The 27,011-nt window shown below is 35.0% G+C and overlaps 2 protein-coding genes across 4 annotated transcripts in view; both read left to right on the plus strand.

Annotated features, from left to right (window-relative positions):
* PDE3A (phosphodiesterase 3A) overlaps positions 1-5,085 on the plus strand; it is a 326,710-nt gene extending 321,625 nt beyond the window's left edge. Inside the window, exons 17-18 of one of the 3 annotated variants that reach the window (XR_008663571.1) lie at positions 4,509-4,617; positions 4,851-5,085. The gene's annotated coding sequence lies outside the window, so the exon portion shown is untranslated. The remainder of the gene's footprint in view (positions 1-4,508; positions 4,618-4,850) is intronic. The other 2 variants (XM_055318764.1, XM_055318765.1) reach the window with 2 other exon arrangements.
* Positions 5,086-6,519: 1,434 nt separating this feature from the next.
* The window catches only part of SLCO1C1 (solute carrier organic anion transporter family member 1C1), a 60,201-nt gene continuing 39,709 nt past the window's right edge, over positions 6,520-27,011 (plus strand). Inside the window, exons 1-4 of the mRNA XM_055318487.1 lie at positions 6,520-6,944; positions 11,132-11,286; positions 12,650-12,791; positions 22,607-22,739. Of these exons, the coding sequence (XP_055174462.1) occupies positions 11,158-11,286; positions 12,650-12,791; positions 22,607-22,739 (404 nt within the window). The 5' untranslated portion in view covers positions 6,520-6,944; positions 11,132-11,157. The remainder of the gene's footprint in view (positions 6,945-11,131; positions 11,287-12,649; positions 12,792-22,606; positions 22,740-27,011) is intronic.

Here is a 27,011-nt window from a genome sequence, read left to right on the forward strand (position 1 = left end):
CCTGGAGTCCTGGGATCAAGTCCCACATCAGGTTCCCTGCATAGAGCCTGCTTCTCCCTCTGCCTCTGTCTCTGCCTCTCTCTCTGTGTGTGTGTATGTCTCTCATGAATAAATAAATAAAACCTTTAAAACAAAAATGAAAACCTCAGAGATCAGTTCAGTGTGGCCAGGGTCAGCTCTACAAATCACCCCTTTGCCTGCTGATCCATATAAGGTGGAGCATAGGATATAGGTATACCATAACCAATGAAAAGAAAAAGAAAATTACAAAATCTTAGGCTTGTTTGCATAGTTATTTAATCCTGAAGCTACTTCATGTCCTGATCATTCTTTCTGACATCATTGTTGGCTTAAGAAAGTAGCCCAAGGTCCACTTCTGCTAAAGTCTGTCAGATTTGAAGAATTGTCCAGCTGTCCATGTTGTCTTGGATCTTTTGGCCTCCTGGGACTGGTCAGAGCTGGGTGGGTGTATACGAAGCATATTGCTTCAGAGTTTGTCATTAGCACTCAGGAGGTACAATGATCCCTTGCTCTATTGTCAATTTGACTGACTTTTCCCCTGCCAGATGCCAAAGGTGAATTCATAGAAGGTCTGGTCTTCAGAGACTTCAAAGTAGTTAACGGTTATGTATTCATTTTCTATTTCTGCTGTAATAAATTACCACAAACTTGGTGACTTTGAACAATGCAAACTTATTAGCTCACAGCTCAGCCAGTTGGAAGTCCAGATGGACTTGGCTGAACTCTGCTTTTGGTCTCTCACAAGACAGATCAAGTGTTTGCCAGCCTGGGCTCTTCTCTGAAGTCTCTGGCCTCTGGGAACCTCTCTCAGCTTTCTCAGGCCACTTTCTCCCTCCAGGAATTATTTCTTTCACCAGCCATATCTCCAAACCAGCAATGCCACATGATCCCTTCTTACACTTTAAGACTTTCTCACTTCTGCAGCATCCTTTCTCCAGCTAGAGAAGAGTTTCTGCTTTTAAGGGCTCATATAATTGTATCGGGCACAAATAATCCAAGATTATCTCCCTACTTTAAGATCTTGAATTAAATTTGAAAGTCTCTTTTGCCTTGTAACTTAACATACTTAAAATTTTCTGAGGATGATGGGGTGGACATCTTTGAGGGTTATAATTCTGTCTTCTACAAATCATGAATAGGATAGAGGAACGCAGTGAAAATAAAGAAGGCATATAGACCACATTTTTCTACATAATGGAAGCTCATGGCTACAATGAAATTGAGAGGAAGGTATAGAGATTTCCCATATACCTCCAGCTCCCATAGACTCAGGCTCCCCCATTATTGATATCCCTATCAGAATAGTATAGTTATTACTATTTATTAACTATTTATGAACACATAAATCACTGAAGCCCATTATTTACCTTAGAGTTTACTCTTGATGGAGTACATTCTAAGGATTTTAACAAATGTATAATGACATATATCATAATGGTATCATACAGGGTATTTTCACTGCCTTAAAAATCCTTTGTGCTCTGCTTATTCAACATCCCTAGCCCTAACGTTTGACCACCACTGATCACCAACTATCTCCATTGTTTTAACTTTTCCAGAGTATCCTAGTGTTGGAATCATACAGTATGTAGCCTTTTCAAATTGGCTTCTCTCAGTACGTAATTATATTTAAAGTTCTTCCATGTCGGGGTGCTTGGATGGTGTAGTTGGTTAAGCCTCCAACTATTGATGTCAGCTCAGGTCATGATCTCAAGGTATTGGAATCAAACTCTGCATTGGGCTCTATGCTCAGTGAGGAATCAGCTTGAGACTCTCTTTCCCCCTCCCTTTTCCCCTCCCACTCCTGCTCTCTCTCTCTCTCTCTCTCTCAATCTCTTTTTCTCTCTCTCAAGTAAATAAGTCTTTAAAAAATAATAAAGTTCCTTCATGACTTTATGTCTCATGAAACATAAAGAGAAATGAGAAAGCTCATTTCCTTTTAGTATAGAATTATATTCCACTGTTTGGGTGGACTACAGTTTATTTATTTACCTACCAAAGGACATTGTGATTGCTTCCAAGTTGCAGCATTTTTTAATAAAGCTGCTATAAACATTTGTGTTTAGGTTTTTGAGTAGACATAAGTTTTCAACTCCTTTGGGTAAATACCAAGTAGTGTGATTGCTGGACCATTTGGGAAGAATATGCTTGGTTCTATAAGACACCACGAAATGCTCTTCCAAAGTATATGTACCATTTGGCATCCCACTAGCAATGAGTGAGAGTCCCTGTTGCCTCATATCCTTGCCAGCGTTTGCTGGTGTTGGAGTTCTGGAATCTGGCCATACTAATAGGTATGTATTGGTATCCTACTGCCATTTTAACTTGCATTTCCCTGATGACTAACGATGTGGAGCATGTTTTCATGTGCTTATTTGACATCTGTATATCTTCTTTGCTGAGGTGTCTGTTAAGATCTTTGGCTTCTCTTACTTGGACCCATTTCCTTTTTTCTTGCACTTTTTGGTTGGAAAAAAAAAAGATTAGTTGTTTGTCCCAGTGAAATTCTCCATTTTGGATTTTGTTGATTGCACCTATATAGTTTCATTTAACATGTTCTTCTCTTCCCTGCATTTCTTAAGAACTAATATTTAGTTCTAAACTGAGGCTTGATAAACATCTGTTTTGGGATACCTGGGTGGCTCAGCAGCTAAGCATCTGCCTTTGGCTCAGGGTGTGATCCTGGTCCAGGGATCCAGTCCCGTATCAGGCTCTTTGCATGGAGCCTGCTTCTCCCTCTGCCTATGTCTCTGCCTCTCTCTGTGTGTCTCATGAATAAATAAGTAAAATCTTAAAAATATTTTTTACAAAAATCTGTTTGGAACTCGAGGAGACTATCATTTCAGAGGTGATATTTCAAATTTCTACCTTCCTTTAAGATGTTCAAAATGGGGACACCTGGGTGGCTCAGTGGTTAAGTGCCTGCATTTGGTCCATGGTGTGATCCTGTACTCTCAGGATTGGATCGAGTCCCACATCAGGCTCCCTGCATGGAGCCTGCCCCTCTCTCTGCCTGTGTTTCTGCCTCTCTCTCTGTTTCTCATGAATAAATAAATAAAAATTTAAAAAAAAGATGTTCAAAATGGCTGATTCTTTTTTAGTGATGTTATTGATCATTGATGACCATTACTTAGATGCATTAATTAATTAGGGGTTTGAAAATTACAATATTCTAATTCTCTAATCCTTTTTTTGTTCATTATTTGGAATACTAGAAGAAAAATTTGTCTTTACATTTTAATAATTCTAATCAATAGGAAAAGCATGATAAATGTAATTTCCCCCCACATATCAGTTTTAAATGAATTGAAGTGGTTCTTTAGAGGCCTTGAAAGTTGACCAAATGCTTTTTTTGTAGTCTTATTATGAATTCATGAATTTAAACATTCTGTATATTTCAACTATTACAGTTATTGATACTGAAATTTTCCTACATTTAACTAGCAGAAATTTGTTCAAATTGGCCTGAGATTTTGGGCACAATCTGGTCTTCAAAGCTTCCTTGCTTTTTGGTATGAAAAGATATTTCAGGCCCATCTTATATTCTCAGACCTGGTAAGAGTCACATATCATGAAGCCATAATTCGTCTTTTTATAGTGTTTGTACATCCCAAGTCAGCACTAGTCATACCTCTTGCTACTGATTGATCATTGTTTCAAGACCTTTCCAGGGCAGAGAGTGAGGGTATGTATTATACAGACTGAAAACTCCTACAAAATTTTTCTTAACCTCATTCATCTTAAATTATAAGTGACACTTTAAGCAATGAGCCTAGATGAGGTCATAAGGGAGTAAGTGTAGATAGAGCAAAAAAGATATTCCAGGGAATGAACTGTGGAGTGCTGTGGCAATGAATATTAACAGAAAATGACCACTGAGCCAGGAGGAAAATTATGGGAGTGTGGGGTTCTAAAAACTGCGTAAAAAAAAAATGGATCAAAGAGAAGGGCACAATCAATAGTATACAATGCTGCTAATAGATCAATCAAAATGAAACCCGGAAATAGGTCACTGGATTTATTAATGTGGAGCTCTTTGTTGTTATAGGTGAAAGTAATTGTGGTAAAGTGGTGAAGGCAAAAAGTTACAGCTGGTAGGACAAGAATTAGAGAAGAGGAATTTTAGCTAAAGTATATAGACGAAAGTGTGGTCTTAGAAACATGGACCATACATCTATAGAACTAGAAGTGAAGATAAAATAATATGAATACACATGCAGGTGGAGGTTAAATGTGGTGAGGGCAGAGTACAATATTTCTCTCCTGGTTTTTAAAATTTCATCAGTGAGTTCCTTAAGCAAGGTCATCAGCTGATAATGAAAGTTGAGGGAAAAAAGAAGTTTGAGTGAAGGCATTCAGAAGAAAGGGAAAGTGATTAGGTTATTAAAAGATATGTTTAACAATGCCTCTAAGACCCAATGAGGTCATAAGTTTAAGATGAGCCCTGAGGGCATGTTAATGAGTTTTTCTCCAACTATTTAAAACAGTGTGGATGTAAACACAGAGTAGACAGGAAGTTGAATTCAACCCAACTATTGTTTGCCAAGGAAGAACAACAAATTGACCAATGGACAAAGGAAGGGAAGCCCTATGGAAGTGAGTGATTAAAACAGTTGCATGAAACTCAACTCAGGTAAGGAGGGAAATGACAATTTGAATGTTAGGTGTTATATTGTGTTCCTCCCCCCCCCCAAAAAAAACCCTATATATTCCAATCCTAACCCCCTATATCAGTGAACATGATCTTATTAGAATCTTTGCAGATGTGATCAAGTTAAGATGAGGTCCCTGGAGTGGGTCTTAATTCACAATGACTGGTGTCCTTTAAGAACAGGAGAAGACAGAGACACACAAGAGAAGATGGTCATGCGACAACAAAGAGATTGAAGTGATAAATCAACAAAGCAATGCCAGCAATTGTCAGCAAGCACTGAAGGTAGAAGGATCTCCCTCTTTAGGTTTCAGATTGAGCATGGCTCTGCTGGTGAACTTCTAGCCTCCAGAACTGAGGTAATACTGCTCCGCTCTTTTAAGCCACCCACATTGTGGTACTTTGTTATTGCAGCCCTAGGAAACTCCTTCATTTATGGTTAATTTCACACCGCAGTGGTAGAGTTGAGTGGTTTTGGTGGAGATTATATGGCCCGCAAAACCTAAAATATTTACTATTTGACCCTTTGCAGGAAAAGTTTGCTGACCCTTGGTCTACGATATGAAAGTAAGGCACGGCCCACTGCAAAACTATACATGAGAAGCTCTGAATATTATGTGAAATAAGTATTATGTACATTCAAAACTGTAACGTTAACTGTGGACTCAAGAGCTCAGAAAAGGAACCATGTTAGAGAATGAACTTGAGCAAATTGGGGATAGGCCAAATTATACTCTCAAGGGAAAACTGCATTTCTCGGTGAGGAAAAAATCTGCGTTTTGTGCTTTAGGATAGTTAATACTGTTTCCCAAATGCACCAATGGTCACCTGTTAGACACCTTGAAAAGTATAAGACCTATTGCAATGCTTGCTCACTAGCAAGGGCTGGTTTGATTGGTAAAATAAAATATTTGGTGTTTCAGAGTCTGAATGCTCCATTCTTCATTGTAAGATTTATCATTTTCTTTATTTTCCTTGTATCCCTTTTCTTCCCTTTGGTAGTAAAATGTGCTAATAATCATATTTGATTTTTGGTTAATGATCCTTACCATTGCATGAACTGAAATTATTCATATAATGATGATAGCTTCCAGTCATTTAGTGCTTTGTTATTTGAAACATACTTTTGAATACATCATATCATTTAAATCCTTAAAAGAACCCTATGGGTCTGTTTTGGTTTTAATAAAAATTCTGCTTTAAAAAAAAAAAATTCTGCTTTATGGCAGAGGAAGTTGAGATTCAATAAAGTTTAGTGACCAGGCCAGAGCCACAGTCATTTCAGAATATGGTGGATCTTGGATAATACTGGTAGCAAATTCATTTATTACTATAAACCAAATGCAAGCTAATACTGCTCAAAATCTCCTAAAATGGTACTCTTGGAAAAAGAATTTATTATAATTGTAGAATTTTTCAGTGCAAGGAGTTCTCTCTCCTTGGAATTTAGATAGAATAAACAATTGGATGCCAAAAATTCAGTGTTTTTCTTTTTTTCTATTAGAACCTTAAAAATTGAATACGAGCAACTGATTATGTGTCTGAGAATTAACTCTTTCTAGAGAGAACTCTGCAGAGCCTTCTTCATCCTGACCTAGTATGTGGTCCCTAAGACTCTAGAATCCCAACGGGAAAAGAAATCATGCAGAGATTTAACCTCCGAGCCTTTTTTTTTTTTTTTTTCTTTTTAACAGAAGGATCTCAGTGATGTCCTCAAGGAGAGGCTGGCTTAAAAACTTCTTGGAGAGAGAAGGAGGGATCTTTGTTACAAACTTCCGCCCCTCCTCCTGCCCTTGTTCCCTTCCCCTCTGCCCCCTGCAGAGTTGTGTTTCTGGGAATCAGCAAGTAAGATCACAAGTGGTCTTTTCTCTTTTCACTCTCTCTCATACAGAAAGCTTTATCACGTGTGGCCTTAAACTTGCAGCAAATTGCAAAGAAATGGCTCAAAAGCTTCAGCTCTTTCTGTGCCCTGGGAGCTGAGATGCACGTCAGTGGCTTTGCCAGCGTGGCCTGTTCTCTGCAGACTGCCAGAGAAAAGAGGCCAGGAGGAAAGAGGAAAGAGTCGAAATTGCCCAGGGGTGAGACCATGCCCTTCATCTTTTCTTTCCCCTAATTTGCTCTGTCTGTGTCCATCCAGGCTCTCCCCACCTGGCAAAACTGCTCAGAGCTGCTGTAGAATTTACCCCAGTTTCCTCTTTCAGTCTCTGGAGTGGGGTCCAGCCTCTCGCTGAGGGCATTGAGAGGAATTGACTGTCTCTGATCTCCACCTCAGGTAAGATTTAGTTCTCTGCTTTCCGGTTTTGTGACTGTCACATCAGATTCTCCTAGGAGAGAGGCTCATCCACCCTCCCATTCTGCACTACATGTGTCTTAGCCACACACACCATCAGCGCTGTTGGAGACCTTGTTAGATTCATAGAAATAGCAAAGGATACTAGTTAAAATCAAGTCAACTCAGATCTGGGTTCAAATTTTGACTCTGATACTTATTAGGTAGTTCTGGACAAGTCACTTAACTGTTCTGAGTTGTATCATTTTCTATAAAGTGGGAATTCTGTTGCTAACCTTGTTGAGTTGTTGTAAGGATTAGCAAAAAGTATATAATTCACCTGCCACATAAGTAGTACTTCTTAAATCTGAATCTGATACAGTTACTTGTATTGGAGGGAAGAGATCAGCTTTCTTAACACACACTCCTGGTTAGCAAGTACCATGAGATTACTTGGTGCCCAGAAGACAAGCTAGTCTGGAGGTTTTCCTTGTGTGGGATGACTAAGAGGAGAGAGTGATGGGGTGACTGCTTTCTGACTTCCTCTGGCAGTCTTTGTGGTTTGACCATGGATGGAATTGATGTCTCAGGATCAGGGCACAGAGGTTCAATGCATCCAATTACAACCTTCCTAGGCTGTCTGTATCCTTTAAAGCCTGGAAGATTGATTTGCAATCCCATATGAGCAGAGAGATCTTTTTTTTTTTTTTTTTAAGTGAAATAGAGAAAAACTGTGGGCTTATTTTTCTTTGGCCTCCAGAATACAATAGATTGCAACCCAGGCTGCTGGATGAAAACTTTGCCCTAACTCTTTTCCTGGCGGAATCTGTTGAAGTGGTGGGAGAACAATTAAGGATTTGCCAAATGCAAATCCTTCTAAATAATTGTGTGCTCCTGCTCTACTTCTGCAACTGTGAATGAATGGAGAGGGAGAGAGAATCTGGAGGATATTTCCATTCAGGTTCTTGAGCTTTCCTTCCCCTTTTTTCACAGAGGGATGAAAAGCTCAATGCTCATAAACATAGTCTTCTTGAAACATATTCTACTTGAGATGATATGAAAATTAGCCATCAAGATGAAATTATATTTTCAGTAAAAATATGCAATGTCACTGTTTTAAGCCAAATATTATTTTGCCCTAACACACCATCTAGGATGACGATGGCTCTCTTGTTTTTGTTATTACTTCTAGATTCTAGAGTGATTTTTGTGTCAACACTTACAAGTATAAGAAGACAATATGTCTTTGAGTCTCAAGTTTTTAATATTGTTTTAAACATGATTGTTTTTCTCTTTAGCATTAGCATTCTGGATGTCTCCCTTTAAATCTTTCAAAGATACATTTAGTGTAGTGATAGTATATTTAATTATTAAGTAATGAATTTGAATGTTCTTGTCCACTTGCTTTATTATGATTGGCCAGAAATAATATAATGAATCCCTGAAGCAGTAGGCCAATTTGAGTTATATGTAAATTTTTTCTAGTATATATTACTTGCTTGGTGATACTTTTATACTTTTAATATTTAAAATATTTTATATGTTCACTTTAGAAAAATTAGAAAATACAGACAAAGTATTTTTGAAAAAATTATCTACATTATCACCAACCGGCATTAATGTGTTAACCTTTTCTTTAAAGACTTTCTGAAACTTTGTTTCTGTTTCTATATCTGCAAATGTGTGCTTCTTTTGTAAAATAGACTATTATATATAGTGATTTTTACCATGGATTTTAGAATCAACTCTATAATAAAAATATACCATATAACTATATTTACTTCTTTACACTAAATTCAAACGGATTCAAAATATATCATTGCATGAAGAGACCATAAGTTGTTGGACATTTAGGTCATTTACTTGTTTTGACTTTTTATTATTATGTATTATAATTAGCAGTGGATCTCTAGCAGTTTAATTTAAGGTACTCGGTAGTCTTTTAGTGAGAAACCTATTAAACATTGCTTAACCTAGTGTTTCTTGAGCGCTCTTTTCATTGTTTTGACAAAACATTGTTCTGGACAGCTAGTTTCAGTGACTCAGTGAATATACAAAGTTGGCCATTGGTATCAGATAGATGGTAAAGAAGAATTTCTATGTCCTTTGTTTCTTAATTTTTTTAAAAAAATCAAGAATGGATATTGGATTTTATCACCTGATGTTTTATATCTACTGAGATTTTAATATTTTTTATTTTGAATTCTTTTTTTCCCAGCTTTACTGAGATGATTGACAAATAAAAATTGTAAACTCGTGGTATACAATGTGATGTTTTTGTTTTGATATACCTACAAAACATGTTGAATTTTTAATGTGATGATTTAGGCAAATAAAGCTCCTAATACTAATTGTTACATTTTAAACTAGATCTTAATTAAAGAGTATAAATTCATTTGGATTTGCTAGTATTTTATTTAAAATTTTAGCATCTCTAAATTTCATCTGAAGTGGGGTTTTTTTTGTACTATCTGAAGGAGATTTTTTTTATCAAAATAATTATGACTTCTTAAAATGAATAAAGATTTTTACCATCTATTTCAGTTACCTACCATTTTCTCCTTGAAGGATACCCCTTTATAACAGGAGTGTTACATCATCTATCCTTAATACTTTTGTTTAGGGTATAGTTTTAGTTAGAGTATTTTTGTTAATGTCTTTGTGGCTGTTTTTCTCTTCTAGTTTGTATTAATACGGGTAATTAATATTTGCCAGAAAATTATTATTTGCAAGATTTTAAAGTTATTTCTATATTTTGTACATAACTTTTATGTTTTATACTTTTAAACATCTATGCTTAGAGCTCACTAATATTATATTCTTGTGTCTTTGTCTTTTAATCTTGCTTACCATTTTCTGTTATTTGTTTACTTTAGTTCTTTCATTTTTCACTTTTTTCTGTTTCACTCAACTTTCCTTTGCCCATTTTTTCAGTTAAGTTTATGCATCAGATAACCTAAAAATGTATATTTTTTAAGCAGACCTTTGCTGTGCCCTTCTCAACTCATTTGCCAGTCCCTGAAGGAATCCTCTCCACTTTTAATTGTTCAGGTCTTTCTTTTGATATTTCATTCTGTATTTCAAAATAAATTCCTGATTTTCCAGTTTTGAGAAATTACCTATGAATTCAAACAGTGAAGGATGAGATTTAGTAAACACAGAATAAGAATTACATAAAGTCAATGTAATAGACACATAGGCAGAATAAGCCTAATTTTGTACCATAGTACATTAAATTTTACTTGTAATTTTATTCCTCTGATGAAAATATAGAAGCTTCTATTAACATGCAAAAACATCATCTGATAAACCTTAAGATGATCCAGAAGTTATTTTGTTTTCTTATTTCTTCACTTACATTATTTTTTTCAGGCAGGCATTGAGCAATGCAAAATCCTAAAGAAGTAGGGCATGGGACATGTAAATACTGATATAAATAGAAGAACATGAGATTAGAGAAAATAGATTCAGAGTATGTGGGCCTGCCCAGGGCTTGGTAAGGATTAGCAGATAGGAAATTAAACATAGGAAGGGAGGCCATCTTTCTTATTTAAGGCAAGCTAAAGTAAATTTTGCCTGAATTAAATGTAAGCCTGAAGCACAAATGGTGCTGCTCCCTTATCTGTCCAACTAAAATGATACTTAAACCGGTACTCTTCTTTTTTTTTTTGCCATATTTTATACCTTTCTTTGAATGCTGCGGACCTATAGGAATTACAGCGTGCTACAACAGGCATCAATCTTTTCTACCCATTCTGTTAAGATAGATTTGAAGGCTTTAATGACTTATTTGAATCAATATACAAATGGTTGAATTCCTTTTCCTTTCCTGCTTGCTTCTACTTTAAGCTGGCAAGACCAGAAAGTTAGCAAAATTCTGCCTTGTTATTTATTCCAAAGGCAACATTTAAATTTATTCTTTGCCATAATGAGGCTTAAACTGGAGGGATTGAGAAAGAATGTTGGCTAGAGAGTCCCAATAGCTGGATTATTTAATCAAATACACTGGTCAATTTTAATTGAAAAACTTTTCCAACTTACTGTGGTAAAATTAAGGTAGCTTCACATCAAATCATGTCTCCAGAATTGTGATCTACTGTGAAATAAAAACATTATTTAATAAATGGTAAATTCAAAATAATTTTTATTTTATTTTTTCATTTTTTTGCTTTTACAATCAACTTTGACAGGATCAAAGTCAAGGAATATTTTCATAATGGACACTTCATCCAAAGAAAATATCCAGTTATTCTGCAAAAGTTCAGTGCAACCTGTCAGGCGACTTTCCTTTAAAACAGAATATTCTTCCTCAAAGGAGAAGCAACAGTGCTGTGGTGAACTGAAGGTAACAAAAAATTAAATGGTAAACAAGCAACCATAAGTAAGGAACTAAAGAGTAACAGAATTAAATGAGGGGGAAAAGAAGAATTAGGTGGAGTCTATCTTGTTGACTCTCCATCCAGATGTGTGCTACATAATTTCATAATTCATATTTCTGTATAATTACATATTTTCCATATGTACCTTTTTGAAAAGTGAATTTAGGGGTGTCTGGGTGGCTCAGTTGGTTAAGAGGCTGCCTTCAGCTCAGGTCATGATCCCAGGGTCCTGGGGTCCAGCCTAGTGCTGAGATCTCTGCTCAGCAGGGAGCCTGCTTCTCCCTCTCCCTCTGTTGCTCCCCCTGCTTGTGCTCTTTCTCCCTCTGTCAAATAAATAAAATATGAATGAATGAACGAATGAATGAGTGAATAGTAAACTTAGATGCAATTTATTAAAACCACACTTTACCAGGCAGTGAAAGCAATCTCTCCCTAGGTTAAATTAGTAAATTTTACTTTCTGGGCTCATGTGAATGCCCCTCCCAAACTGAAACAGGAGAGAGAAGAAACTAACATTTATTCTTTCTACTGTGTACCAGATATTATGCTAAGTATAGTTATAACATTTAATCTATGAAAAGATCATATTATTCCCATTTTATAAAATGAAAATTTTGACTTTCCTTGCCACATAGTAAGCGGCAGGCATGCTCTTTAAATGGTGCTCAATGTGACTCCCAAATTCCTGTTCTTTCTTTGTACCAAACATTCACTCAGCAAATATATGTGTTTTTTCATAGAAATGCCAACCTCCTCTATGGATACTCCATCACAGACTCAGGTCTAGCAAAATATATAAGCCACTATTATAAAAGCATTCATTTGATTATGAATTTAACTTGAATATGAACTTAAACACAAGGACAGTAGTTGTACCTTTTTGGTCTATTGTGTCCCCTGCAGGTGCATGCATCACACCAGTGAAACACACAGTCCTGAGTAGTAGACTTGTAGTAAGATGTTAAATGTTTGAATTACAGTTCTTTTTTCCCCCTTACCTGTGAATGGTTCCTTCCACTCTTTGCTTTGCCAAACAGCGGATCTTCCTTCCAAAGCCAAGACTCCTTCAAATGTCCTTTGGGGGAAGGGAAGGAGGGGAAAGGGCAGAGTTCAACATCCATTCTGAATGAAATCTGCTTCATAATTTGTATTTTTAGCAATCTGAGCTTGAGGCTGAACGAAGCTGGTACTCATGCTTGAGAGAACTCTTTAGTGGTAACAAGCTTGTTGCCTTGTTTTGGGTTTGCATTTTTGCCTGTTTATTTAGTTACGTTTCAATTTGTGTGTCAAGCTCGAATCAGACTAAGTGTGACTTGTCATATTTTCCAGGTATTTTTGGGTGCCTTGTCTTTCGTTTACTTTGCCAAAGCATTGGCAGAAGGCTATCTGAAGAGCACCATCACTCAGATAGAGAGAAGGTTTGATATCCCTTCTTCACTGGTGGGAGTTATTGATGGTAGTTTTGAAATTGGTAGGTATTCCAGATGCCTGGTTTTACTTTTACATACAAGGTCTTCTAGGTGTGACTATAGACATCCTTAATGCATTCTCTTGTCTGCTAGGATCAGACTCTATCTGTAAATTCTTGTTGAGACAGAATTTGCTAGGACCTGATGTTACAGTAGAGAGAATTTGTTCTCTCCAAGCAAGCAACAATAAATGTCCTGCCCCAGGTGTTCACTACCATATAAGTCACACAATTCAGAGTTTCCAGTCAGAGTGACAGACTTTCTTGGAGGAGAGGGTGAGATGCTATTGGGACTTTTAGTTAAAAGTATTTGGGAAGTATTTTTACAGAAGAGTCATATTTCCCAAAAGCCCCATGATTCAAAATTTGAAAGAATTCAAGAGGGCTCTATAAAAATTTATTGTAATGATTTAAGAAATGAAACCATAAAAGGGGTTTCTGCCCAGAGGTCTAGAAAGAAGAGAAAGAAATCCTATTGATGAGAACAGTAGAACAAGGCAGCCAAGAAAAATTCTATTCTCACGTGTCTTTGGGTAACAGTTGACTAGAGACTTCCTCATGGCACTAGAAAAGACCAAGTGATTTTAGTTACTGTTTTGGAAGTACTTTAAAGAGTGTAATCCCAAGTAGAGCTTCCTGAGTTGATAAACTCAAGGCTTTAATTCTTTGTTGAAGTCAACAGAATGGTAGTCTCTGGGGTCCTTATTACCTGTTGGGTATTTGTTGACTCAAATACATGCTTTACTATATATAGTAAAATCTGGAGCTTACTAATGGCTCCAGATTCAGCTCACTTAAACTTTCAGAAAAGTGAAGAAATATTTTTCCATTCTGCAACAGTGACTTTTTTAAGTTCACACTATATATTTTAGTTCCTACCCTGAATATTACAGAAAGAATAAATAGGAAACTTTTACCTTTAGGGTTTTCTTTCCAAATCCATCTTTCATCATCCTACCAAATGGGATTGCTTAGCTCAGTGCTAATCAAATATTAATGTACATGCCAATAACTAGGCAATCTGGTAAAAATGTACATGCTGATTCTTTAGGAAGGGGAATAAGACTGCTTTTCCAATAGGCTCTCATATGATGTGATGCTGTTAAGTCAAGGGGCCATACTTTATGTAGCAAGTTTCTAAGACATCTGATCAGATCACTTCCTTGTGTAAATTACCTAGATAGTTGATATATTCCTTGATACCTGTCCTATCTACTGCTCTTAACTGAATGAAGGGCCATGGAGAGTCAAGGTAAGGATGACACACTGAATCACAGGAAGACATCAGTATGAAGAGGCAGCTGTTACAGATTGAAAGAATAAATCACACAGGAAGAAGAAATGAACAGATAGAAAATTATATATCAAGTGACACTTTAATTATTGCTCATCTAGATTATAGCAAAAACATCTTGGAGCTGAAGAGACTTACAATATGGTCCAAACTTTTTCTGGGGCCCCCAGGTCCTGATGCAACTTGAGAAAGTCTACATTTGATAGAGAATACTAGTGTCTCACAAGAAGTGACAAATGATCCTGAGAATAAATTCATATCAATTCCTCCATACCATTCTAAGGATGAAAGTTATTTATCAAATTAGATAACAATGAAATGTCTTAAAAGCATCTCAACTTCTACTTCAAACCTTTAAGTCAAACATCACTAGGTTTGCTTTAGTCATTTGCAACCCGTAGCTTTTCCAAAAAGTAGGTTTCCTGACCATAATCTTAATCTACTCCTTTTGCCTCTCTCCATGTTCCTTCCTTCAAGAGTTCTGGACCTACTACCTACTACCACCTTTGTTTCTAGTTCTCATTTCTTATTTTTTTGCGAAACAATTTAATTTATCCTTTGACATCAATTGGCATTATTATCTCATATCTACATGCTGGACACTCAGTTTTTTCCCAAATATTTTTTTCATAACAAGGTCTTTCTCCAACAACAGCAGAGCTGTCAAGAAAATAAAATTTTTTCTATATCATGACCTCCTAATATTTCCAGATATTCTCTTTCAAATATTTTCCCATGTAGTCTTATATTTAAAAGTTTTGCTTTTCACATTTTAGTGTTTAATCAACTTCATATAGATTGTATAAAAGCTTTGTTTTTTAGAGTAGTTTTGGGTTCACAGCAAAATTAAATGGAAGTTACAAAGATTTTTCATATACACCCTACTCCCACATATGCAAAGCCTCCCTCATTATCAATATCCCCCTTCGGAGTGGGACATTTGTTACAGCTGATGGACCTACAATATCATCATTGTTATACAGAGTCCATAGTTAATATTAAGCCTCACTCTTTGTGTAGTACATTCTATGGGACTGAACAAATATATAATGGTATGTATCCACTATTATAGTATCATGCAAACTACTTTCACTGCCCTAAAAATTCCTCTTCTCTGCCTAGTCATCCAACCTTTCCCCTACCCCTGGCATCCACTGATGTTTTGACTATCTCTGTAGTTTTACCTTTTCCAAAATGTCGTGTAGTTGGAATCAGACAGTGTGTAGCCTTTTCAGACTGGCTTCTTTCACTTAGTAATATGCACTTGGGGTTCCTCCATATCCTCCTTTTCATAGCTGGATAGCTCATTTCTTTTTAGTGCCAGATAATAATCCATGTTCTAGCTAGGCCTTAGTTTACTTATCCATTCATCTACAAAAGGACATCTTGATTGTTTCAAAGTACTGGCAATTATGAATAAGGCTGCTATAAACATCCCCTTTTATGTTTTTGTGTGAACATGTTTTAATTTTCAGCTCATCTGGGCAAATACCAAGGAGCATACCTGCTGAATCATATGGGAAAAATATGTATAGCTTTGTAAGAAACTGCCAAATTTTTTCCCAAAGTGTTTGTACCATTTTGCATTCCCATGAGCAATGAAGAGTTGGTTTTGGTCCATGCTCCAACCAATGTTTAGCATTTTGGAATTTGGCCATTCTAATAAGTATGTAGTGGTATCTCATTGTCATTTCAATTTGCAGTTCCCTCATGCTGTATGATGAATATCTTTTTATATCCTTATTTGCCACCTGTATATCATTTCTGGTGACCTATCTGTTAAGTTATTTGGCCTATTTTTAAGTCTCATTGCTTGTGTTCTTATTGTTGAGTTTTAAGTGTTCTTTGTATATTTTTGATAACAGTCCTTTATATGATATGACTTTTGCAAATATTTTTTCTCAGTCTGTGGCTTTCTTTTCATTCTTTTGACATTATCTATCATAGAGAAGAAATTTTTAATTTTAATGCAGTCCAGCTCATCCTTTTTTTTTTTTTTTTTTGCCATGGATTATCCTTTCAGTGTTGCATCTAAAAAGTCATCACCAAACCTAAGGTCATTTAAGTTTTCTCCTAAGTTGTCTTCTAAAAGTGTTATAATTTTACATTTAAGTATGTGATCTCTTTTACCTGTACTTTTGTGAAGAGTGTGAGGTCTGTGTCTAAAATCATTTTTTATGTGGATGTCCAGTTGTCCCAGCACCATTTGTTGAAAAGATTATATTTGCTCTATCTTATTACATTTGCTCCTTCATCAAAGATCAATTAATTATATTTATGTACTTCTGTTTCTGGGCTATATATTTTATTCCATTGATCTATTTGTCTATTCTTTCACCACTGTTACACTGTTGATTAATGTGGCTTTACAGTATGTCTTAAAGTTAATCCTTTTACTTTGTTCAATCCTTTTACTTTGTTCTTCAATATTATGTTGGCTATTATGAGTCTTTTACCTCTCCACTTTGTCATCTTAGAAATCACTTTGTCTATAAAATAACTTCCTATGATTTTGACTGAGATTGCATTGAATTCATAGATCAAGTTGAGTAGAACTGAAATCTTGACAATAATGAGCCATCCTATCCATGAACATGGAGTGTCTCTCCATTTATTTAGTTCTTTGATTTCTTTCATCAGAGTTTTATAATTTTCCTCATGTAGATCTTATACATATTTTAGTAGATTTATATCTAAGTATTTCATTTTGGGAGGTGATAAAGTAAATGATTTTTCAATTCCATTTGTTCATTGCTGGCATGTAGAAAAGCAGTTGACTTTTGTATATTAACCTTGCATCTTGCAACCATACTACAAAAAACATTTATTAGTTTCAAGAGTTCCTTTGTCAGTTCTTATGGATTTTCTGCATAGATGATCATATATTCTGGGAGCAAAGACAGTTTTATTTTTTCCTTCCCAGTCTGTTTTCTTTCCCTTTACTTGTTTTTCTTTTCCTATTTTCTTATCCTACCATATTGAGTAGGGCTTTCAGTATAGTAAGGAAAAGTAATGGTGAGAGAAACAGTCTTGCTTTGTACCTGATCTTAGTGGGAAGCTTTAAGTTTCTCATCATTAAATATCATGTTAACTTTTATGTATTTGTAAACATTCTTTATCAAGTTGAGGAAATTTGTCTCTCTTCCACATATACTGAGTTTTTATCATAAATGGTTGTTGGATTTTGGTCAAATGCTTTTTCTGCATCTGTTGATATGAGCATATGATTATTCTTTAGTCTGTTGATATAGTGGATTATATTAATTTATTGTCTAATGTTTAACTAGCCTTGCATGCCTGGGATAAATCCCACTTGGTCATGGTCTTTATATATTGTTGAATATGATTTGCTGATATTTTGTTGAGAATTTTTACACATGTGTTCATGAGTGATACTGGTTTGTAGGGATTTTTATTTTGTCTGATTTTGCCATTACAGTAATGCTAGCCTCATAGAAATGATTTAGGAAATTTCCCCTATGCTTCTATCTTTCAAAAGAGATTATGGAGAATTAATATAATTTTTATATTAACTGCTGGGTAAAATTCACCAGTGAATCTGGGCCTGATGCTTTGTATTTTAGGAGGTTATTAATTATTGATTCAATTTCTATAAAGCTATAGGCCTGTTCATATTGTCTATTAATTCTTAGGAGGATTTGGCAGATTTTGCCTTTCAAGTAATTGGCCCATTTTATTTAGGTTATCAGATTTGTAAGCATAGAGTTGTTCATAGTACTCCTATATTATCTTTTTTAATATCCACAAAATTTATAGTAATGTCTCCCTTTCGTATTGATAATTAGTTTCTTCTCTTTTTTTTTCTTAGCATGACTAGAGCTTAATTGTTTTTTTGATGTTTTCAACGAATTATCTTTTGGTTTTGCTGATTTTCTCTTCTGAGTTTCTGTTTTCAATTTCATTTATATCTGCTCTAATTTTATTATGTCTTTCCTTCTACCTACTTTATATTTAATTGGCTCTTCTTTTTCTAGTTTCCTAGGTGGAAACAGATCACCAATTTTAGATTTTTCTTCTTTTCTAATATATGCATTCAATGCTATGAATTTCCTTCTATCTTTGTTTTTTTTTGGTTTTTTTTTTTTTTTTTTATGATAGTCACAGAGAGAGAGAGAGAGGCAGAGTCACAGGCAGAGGGAGAAGCAGGCTCTATGCACCGGGAGCCTGATGTGGGATTCGATCCCGGGTCTCCAGGATCGCGCCCTGGGCCAAAGGCAGGCGCCAAACCACTGCGCCACCCAGGGATCCCCTATCATTGTTTTTACAGCAATAGTTATTTTGTTGCAATTCCTATTTAGTAATTCCTAGAATATTAGAATAGTATTAATATCTAATGTTATCTGTATGTAGCAATCTTTTGAATTTCTTAATTTTTTTTAAAATTTGAGTATAATTGACCCACAATGTTACATTAGTTTCAGGTGTACAACTTAGTGATTTGACAAGTTTATAATTTATGCTATGTTCACCACAGTGTAGCTACCATCTGCTCCATTACATCACTATTATAATATCATTAACTGTATTCCTTACGCTGTGCCTTTTATTCCTATGACTTATTCATTCCATAACTTGGAAGCCTATATCTCCTTCTCTCCTTCACTCATTTTGCCCAACCATCCCACCTCTCTGGCAATCTTCAGTTTGTTCTCTGTATTTAAATATCTGCTTCTGTTTTTGTTTATTCATCTTATAAGTGGAATTGTATGGTATTTGTCTTTCTCAGTCTAACTTATTTCACTTATAGGTTTATCCATGTTGTCCCAAAAGGCATGACCTCATCCTTTTTATGGCTGCATGATATTCAAGTCTGTGTGTGTGTGTGTGTGCACACACACACTTCCTCTTCTTATCCATTCATTTATGAATAGGCATTCAGGTTGACATTTGGGTTGCTTCCATATCTTAGCTATTATAAATAATGCTGCAATAAACATAGTGGTGCATATATCTTTTTAAACTACTGTTTTCATTTTCTTTGGGTAAATACCCAATAGTGAAGCTATTGGATCATACAGATTTTCTATTTTAAATTTCTTGAGAAACCTGCATACTGCTTTCCACCATGGCTGTACCAATTTTCCTTCCCATTGACAATTTCTTTTTCTCCACATCCTTGCAACATTTGTTACTGTTTCCCATTTTGATTTTTGCCATTTGACTGGCATAAGGTGATACCTCATTGTGGTTTTGAATTGCGTTTCCCTGACTAGAGATGTTGAGCATGTTTTCTTATGTCTGTTGGCAATCTGTATGTCTTCTTTGGAAAAGTTATTCAGGTCCTCTGCCCATTTTTAAATCAGTTTTTTTATGGTGATGAGTTATATAAATTCCTTATATTTTTTGGATATTAACCCTTATCAGATATATCATTTGCAAGTATTTTCTCCCATTGAGTGGGTTTCCTTTTTGTTTCATTAATAGTTTCCTTTTCTGTGCAAAAGCTTTTTATTTTGATAGAATCTCAATAGTTTATTTTAGCTTTTTTGTTCTCTTATGTGAGGAGACATTAGAAAAATCTTATTACAGCCTATGTCAAAGAAATTAGTACTTATGTTCTATTTTAAGACTTTAATGATTTCAGATCTCACATTTAGGTCTTTAATACATTTTGAGTGTATAGAAATGCCACTGATTTCTGGGTATTAATTTTGTATCCTGCCACTTTACTGAATTCGTTTATTACTTCTAGTAGTTTTTTGTGCAGTCTTTAGGATTTTCTATATATAGTATAAATGTATGTTAATTTTAATTGACTATCAATTTTAATTGATTATAGATACTGTAGAGTTTTCTTTTTGTAGATGCTATAGAGTTTTCCGAATAGGCAATCAGATTGTCTGAAACAGAAGTCAGTTTTATATTATTCTTTCCAATTCTAGATTTGCTATTTATTGTTCTTGCCATGTTGTATTGGCCTCAGTACTATGTTAAATAGAAACAATGGCAGTGGGTATTCTTTTCTCATATCTGACCTTAATGAAAATGCTTTTACAATTTCACCATTAAATAATATGTGTGCTCTGTAGTTTGGTAGATATGCTTTAAAAGCTAATTTGCTCAACTATTCTTCTTCTCATAAGTGAGTGGTTAATTATATTGGATGCTTTTACTACATCTTTTAAGATAACCATGGACTTTTTCTCCTATCATTTAAAACAATGATTAAGTTAACTTTTTTTTTTCTTATTTGGTGATACCCTTGCACTTCCAGAACAAATTGCATTTAGTCTTTTCTTTCATTGTCCTTCTCTTGTTTTGGTTTCAACATTATATAAGTCTTATGAGTTGGGTGGCTTTCTTTTCTGTTATCTAAATACTTTTTTTATATAGAGGGCAAGAGAGAAGAAGAAGAAAGAGAAGGGGGAAGAATCTGTTACTCAAAGTTTTAGTAAAAGAATTTTAAAATACTATGGATCTATTGTCTTTTCCAGAGGCTAGTGGTAATAGATGTTATTTTTTGATATCCAATTTAATTGTTTAAAGATTATCATCATTTATTTTCTATTTGTATCTTCTGAAAACTCAGAAAGGGTACTAAGTATAGAAAGCAAAAACTCTATATATATTACAGATGCTGAAATGGTATTATGTAGTCCGGCATACCCACTAATGTAGCACAGAAACAGCCTTAAACATGAGTCTTATTGCGAGATGTTGGTGGTTTGGGAGTTGGGAGGATAGGTGATTTTGGTTGCAGGGATACATTACCTATAAGCTGAAGGTCAGCTTTCAATATACTTTGGTTTATTAACTGTGACACATTAACAAAAATATAGATATAATATCAATGTAATTTGATACAAAATTTCTTCTACTAAATGCTTAAATATCAATTGAGAAATCTCATATTCAAAGTTTTGTTTTGTTGTTTTTTTCCTGTGAAAATTAAAAGAAGCTTAATTCTTTCTGGAGCCATAAAACCTAGAGTCACAAATTAGCCTGCAAGCTAATTTTCTTACTGTCATTATTGTCCTCAAGGCTATAAAAATTGCTGCTCTTTTTGCACTTGACTAAAGCTGGCAATGTGAACAAACAGTAGTAAAGTAGATGATTACTTACAGATGTAAGCAAACATACTCTTGCTAGAAAATTGGAAACACTGAAGAGAGCATCAAAGCAATGCTACCCATAAGCCATCACAATCAATTGCTGGCAAATTGCTAAGTTATTACTCTATCTAACACTGCAGTTTTACAAGACTCTTCCAAATGCAAAGAGCTGAAACTTTAAAAGCCCTTTGAAATCTAAGATCCTAAACAATGTTTATCAAAGCATATTCCAAGAATCATTTCCATCAGCACATTTGAGCTGGTGTTAAAAATGCAGATTTCTTGGCCTACCTCTAGATCCATGGAATGAGAAACTGTTGAGAACTTCCAAGATTCTGCATTTTTAAGGTTTCTGTTTCCTTCACCACATCTTTCCTGTATTTTTGTGTACAAAAAAATATGAGGACATTTTCCCTAAAGCATATTTAATCACTCATGACCATCATCAACAAAAAGTAATTTATTATATGCTTCATTAGAGGCTTTTTGTAAAAGCATAATTTCTGCCTTTAAAAAATTCATCAATTATTTTTTAATGGAAATTTTATATTTCAGACAGTTCGGATTATAAGTAAACATTGAGGAGAACTTGGGTGGCTCATGGGACACCTGAGTGGCTCAGTGGTTGATAATCTGCTTTCAGCTCAAGTTGTGATCCTGGGGTTCTGAACTTGAATCCCATATCAATTCCAGAAGCAGGAAGCCTGCTTCTACTTCTGCTATGTCTTTGCCACTTTCTATGTCTCTCATGAATACATAAATAAAATCTTCAAAAAAAAAAAAACATTGAGGTTATATAACTGGTATATTCCTAAAGTTTGCTTATGTGAAGTAATTTTTACCTCTGTTTTGAGTCTTTTGTAAAAAGTATATAACAAATTGTAAAGTATCTTAGTATTAATATGAATTTCATAATTTTATTTCATAAAATGAAGTATAGTTGTACTTCTTTTACTTTTTCTGTGATGAATGCCTGCTAAAGCAAGAGTATATAATGTTTGTTTCAAGAGCAAATGGGAAACTGATGAAAGTTTTAATAGAAAATATTAATGAATGAGGAAACAATAATAAAATTCACTTCAAAATCACTAAGAAAAATTTAAGACAGCAACCAAAAGAGCCCTTCTACAATTTGATTAACTGATAAAACACTTTAAAAGGACAAATAATTAGGGTGAATGAAAATGAGGTAGTAGTGTTGGTAATTAAAGTATTTTGATAAATGGATGAGATAATTGAAGTAATGAGTATGCAGACAATTTCAAGAGTCATCTTAGATTAAAGAGCAAAGAAAGACAAAGGATGGAAAAGATGGTAGGGAGACAGTTTAGTTAAAACACACATTGCCAGACCTGCTATAGACATTTGTTCATTCAGTTATATTCATTTAGTTATGCTGATGACTTTTTTTAAGTTATTGAACTGATGAACATTTTATTCTTCACCCCAAGGGAATCTCTTAGTTATAACATTTGTAAGCTACTTTGGATCCAAACTTCACAGGCCAAAGATAATCGGAATAGGGTGCCTAATCATGGGAGTTGGAACATTGCTCATTGCAATGCCACAGTTCTTCATGCAGAGGTAAGTCTAAAACAATGATCTTTTCTTGCTTTAACCAATTGTATTCCTCCCTTTTTATAATTGCAATTAATTATTTAAATTTAAGAAAATGACACATGGCTTAAAGTATAATAATATTATCTTATTTTTGCTATATATTGGGCAAAATTTCAGAATACTTAAAATTTTGGGCAAAATTCAATTTAACTGTGGATGTAAAGTGAGTAAAAAATTAATATATTGCAGTAAATGTCAAATGGATGTCAAAGGGGTAATGAATGAATGGTACTAACAATGTGCTGGATAACTTGAGTGGCAGATCATTGACTTAAGGATATATATATCAATTCAAATAACTATTCAGTGTCCAAATGCTATCTAACAGAACTTTCTCAATAGGAGTATGGTGTGTGTATTCTTTAACCCTGACGTCTACTTTGGGTACTTTTGCTGGTAATTCTGTTAGAATTTGCATACAACTTCAGTAGTTCCAAAGGTTTTCACCATTATTATATCATTATCTTTACCTGTGAAATAGAAGAGCATAGTTTGGAGATTCCTGGGTGGCTCAGCAGTTTAGTGCCTGCCTTCAGCCCAGGGCATGATCCTGGGGTCCCGGGATCAAGTCCCACATCAGGCACCTTGCATGGAGCCTGCTTCTCCCTCTGCCTGTGTCTCTGCCTCTCTCTCTGTGTGTCTCTCATGAATGAATAAATAAAGACTTTTAAAAAATGTTTTAAAAAGAGCATAGTTTATCTTTTTATTTTACTGTCTCCTGACTTTCTCAAGGTTAGCTGTCTTATAATTATAGAACTAGAATCCTAAAACAGGTATTCTGACTTCTTTATGCATATCCATGTTGTCTTCCATGTCAGTGGTTACCTATTGCTAACTGAGAGAAGTGACTATCTACAGGTTTTGAAGCAAGATAACATTTGTAAAAATTATATATCAAATCATACTTTGATTATTGCTCACTCCAGATCATTATATCATGACATTTTAGAGCTGGAGAGACTTAGATATGATATAGTCCCAACTTTTTCTTGGAATCCCAAGTTACATACATAAATATAGTCAGATTTTTGCCTCCATAGGCAATCTATAAAGGTAGTACACAGAATCCTCTGTGTGGAATCTTTTTTACTTATTTGTATAGTTTTCCTGGCCCCTTCATTTTTAGTTGGAGAGAGATCTATGGCTTCAGAACCTCTACCTACTCTTTGGACACCTACCCAGCCTCCTTTCCACAGGACAAAAGTTTCCTTTAGATCACTGAGGTTCTACAAAAGTGCTGTTGAGAGCCAATGAATAAGGAATTGGTCTTCACTCTGCCCAATCCCTGCTTGATCAATAACCATGCCACTATTATGTGTTCTGATCACTGAGCCCTCATGCAACACTTTACTTAAGGGGATAAAAAGACTTTCATTACACAAAAAAATAATAAAAATCTGAAAGTAGTTGCAGAGAATAAATAAACCCTTGATTCTTGGCATAACTCATTCTGCAGTGGATCAATAACTTTCTATATGACCTTGGCCATGTTACTTAACCTTTCTAGGCCCCATTTGATCTATCCTAAAATAGATATTATAGGCATTAAAAATAATATCTAATTTAAAACAGCATTGAAAATATTAAAAGACACAGCTAAATACCAAGTTTCCTGATGGAACTAGTAGCTGTGTCATTATTGTTAAGTATTTCTATCAATCCTCCTTAGATAATTGAGCCACCTGATTTTAACCAGAGACCAGCAATGGTTTGTTTTAAAGGTATTGCATTCAGAATAATAATCTTGTTACTTCAAGTTAATGACAAATATAAAATACTAGTGCAAGAAAATCAGAAGACCAGCCAGGCTAACAGCCCTAGCCTGGCTGCTTAAGGATACCAGAGTCAAAGACAGATTTTTATATACTATGTTTATATATGTTTAAAGTTATATTTGTTAATCATTTTTCAGTGTCTGTGATTTACCTGGTACTGTGCCATGTAATGGGGCTACTTCAGTAAAAAAACAACAAAATGAAACAAAACTATATATATATATATATATATATATATATATATATATGCACAATTCTTTGCCCATGAAGTTTACTGTCTACTGAGGATTATTGTAATAACTTCTTTTCAACTTTTCAGAGCATGAATTGAATACTTGTCCATAACATCATTTTTGATCTCTAAAAGACTACTATACTCTGTCTGCCTAGAAGAAATACCTTTGATGTCCAACAAAACATAGTATTTATCATGGATATCAATTATTGAGGGCCTACCTCCAACTGCCTGTGTTTAACTTTATATGTGCTAGCTCACCTGACTCATGAATTTAACAAATATATGTTGGTCATTGTTCTAGGTAATGGGAGTATAGTAGAGAAAAAAATCTCTGCTCTCATGGAATTTATGAGGACACAGATAATAAACACATAAGTTATGATACAGTATGCCAGATAATGTTAAGTGCTATAGCGAAAAATAACATCCTGAAGACTCAAAAAGAGTATGTTGTGGGGAGGGAGGATTGCAGTTTAAAGTAGAGTTGTCAGAGGATGGCTTACCAAGATGACAACACTTGGAAAAAACTAAAGGAAATGAAGGGGAGAGCCTTGATGATACCTGGGGAAGAAAGATTCTGTGCTGACTGAATGGTGAATGTAAAGTTCCTAGAGCAAGAGGGAGAATAGTATGTGGGTGAACTGCAGGGAGGCTAGATCTGGAGTGGGGTGAGCAAGGCAAAAGATTAAAGGGAAAAGGAGAAGCTGTCAAGGTTGTTTCTCAACTTTGATGGACATTTGAATCACCTGAGGCTCTTGGTAGACTGTAGATTCTGAGTTAGTATCCCTCCCATATGATTTGGTTTCAGTTCATGCTGCAAACCTCACCTTGAGTGGTAAGGTTGCAAACCATTGTGATGATCTCAGCTTCTTTTTGGAATGAGATGGAAAGCCACTGGAGTGCTTTGAGCAGAATGACATGACCTCACATACATTTGTTTAAGGGTCATGCAGATTACTACTTGGAAAAATAACTCTGGTAGAGGAAACCTGGAAGTAGGGAGACTATTTATGAAGCTATTGTATCAGAGTCAAGATTGTGTCAGAGTTTTAATCCGGGTCAGAACTAAAATCCCAGATTTAAAAGCATTTAAATCACTGGTGGTCCCCTATTTAATTACTTCTCTGTCTCCTTATCCAACAGAGCCTAAATAGGCAAGGCTACATGGTTACCCCCATCTTACCACTAAGAAGATTGAAATCTGAAGAGATTAATTGATTTTTCTACAGTGTCATATATAGTAATTAGTGACAAAGGAGGCACTTGCATAGAAGTCCATTTACTCAAAATCTAAATAATTGTTATGTCTACACAGTTGCATTTTTATAGAATGAATTGAGAAACCTCAAATAATTTAAAATTTTCAAAATATTATTTAATCACTACAGATATTTTAAGATCCTTGAGGCACTATAACAGTGTGTAGTATCTCTGTAATTATTAAAGAAAATTATGTTTATCATAATTTTAATGCCATATGTTCTCCTGTATAGCTGGAATTGAAAAACAATTATCCTCATTAAGTGGTTCTTAACCTATTTTTGCTTAGAGAACAAACCATTTGATAAATGTAGCAGAAACTATGAACTTCTTCCCTTAATACTACCATACTACAAATATGTTCTTTTGGGGGGAGGGGGTTCATGGAACCATTGAGGTGTAGGTTGTGCCAACCGATATAAGGTGACCCATCTATCAGTCTGAATATTTTAATAATTCAATACATTTCTTCCCTACATGGTTGAGTAGGTTGTTACTATTAACATTTAAAATTATTACTCTGATTACTAGTCTTTAGTGACATGGTACTTGAATGAAAGGAGAATCAAGATAATGTTGTAATATTCTTTTATCAGGTACCTCTTCCCTGAGGGTGCAGTGGAGCAGAGAAATTGGCTCAGAAAGGATAATTTGAGAGGAAGTGTGGCTGGGGAACTGAGACAGAATTATCATAGTGCTACCATTCAGTATTGGCTCTTCTATCCAGCTGTTATTGTAACCTTACATGCAGAGAAAAGAGTGAAATTAGAAATAAGTTAAGGCCAGATCAATAAACTGTAAAGAAAAGTGATGTTATCTGGATAAATGGTTCAAAACCCCTGCATATCAGAGGAGAGGAAGATGGAAGTAGAGCAGAAAGACCCTAGATTTGCCTCATCCAATGAACACAACTAGATAACTATAAAATCATCCTAAATACTCTAGAAATTGACCTGAAGACTG

This window comes from Nyctereutes procyonoides, unplaced genomic scaffold (assembly GCF_905146905.1).
Source record: "Nyctereutes procyonoides isolate TBG_1078 unplaced genomic scaffold, NYPRO_anot_genome, whole genome shotgun sequence".
NCBI classification, from domain to species: Eukaryota; Metazoa; Chordata; class Mammalia; order Carnivora; family Canidae; genus Nyctereutes; species Nyctereutes procyonoides.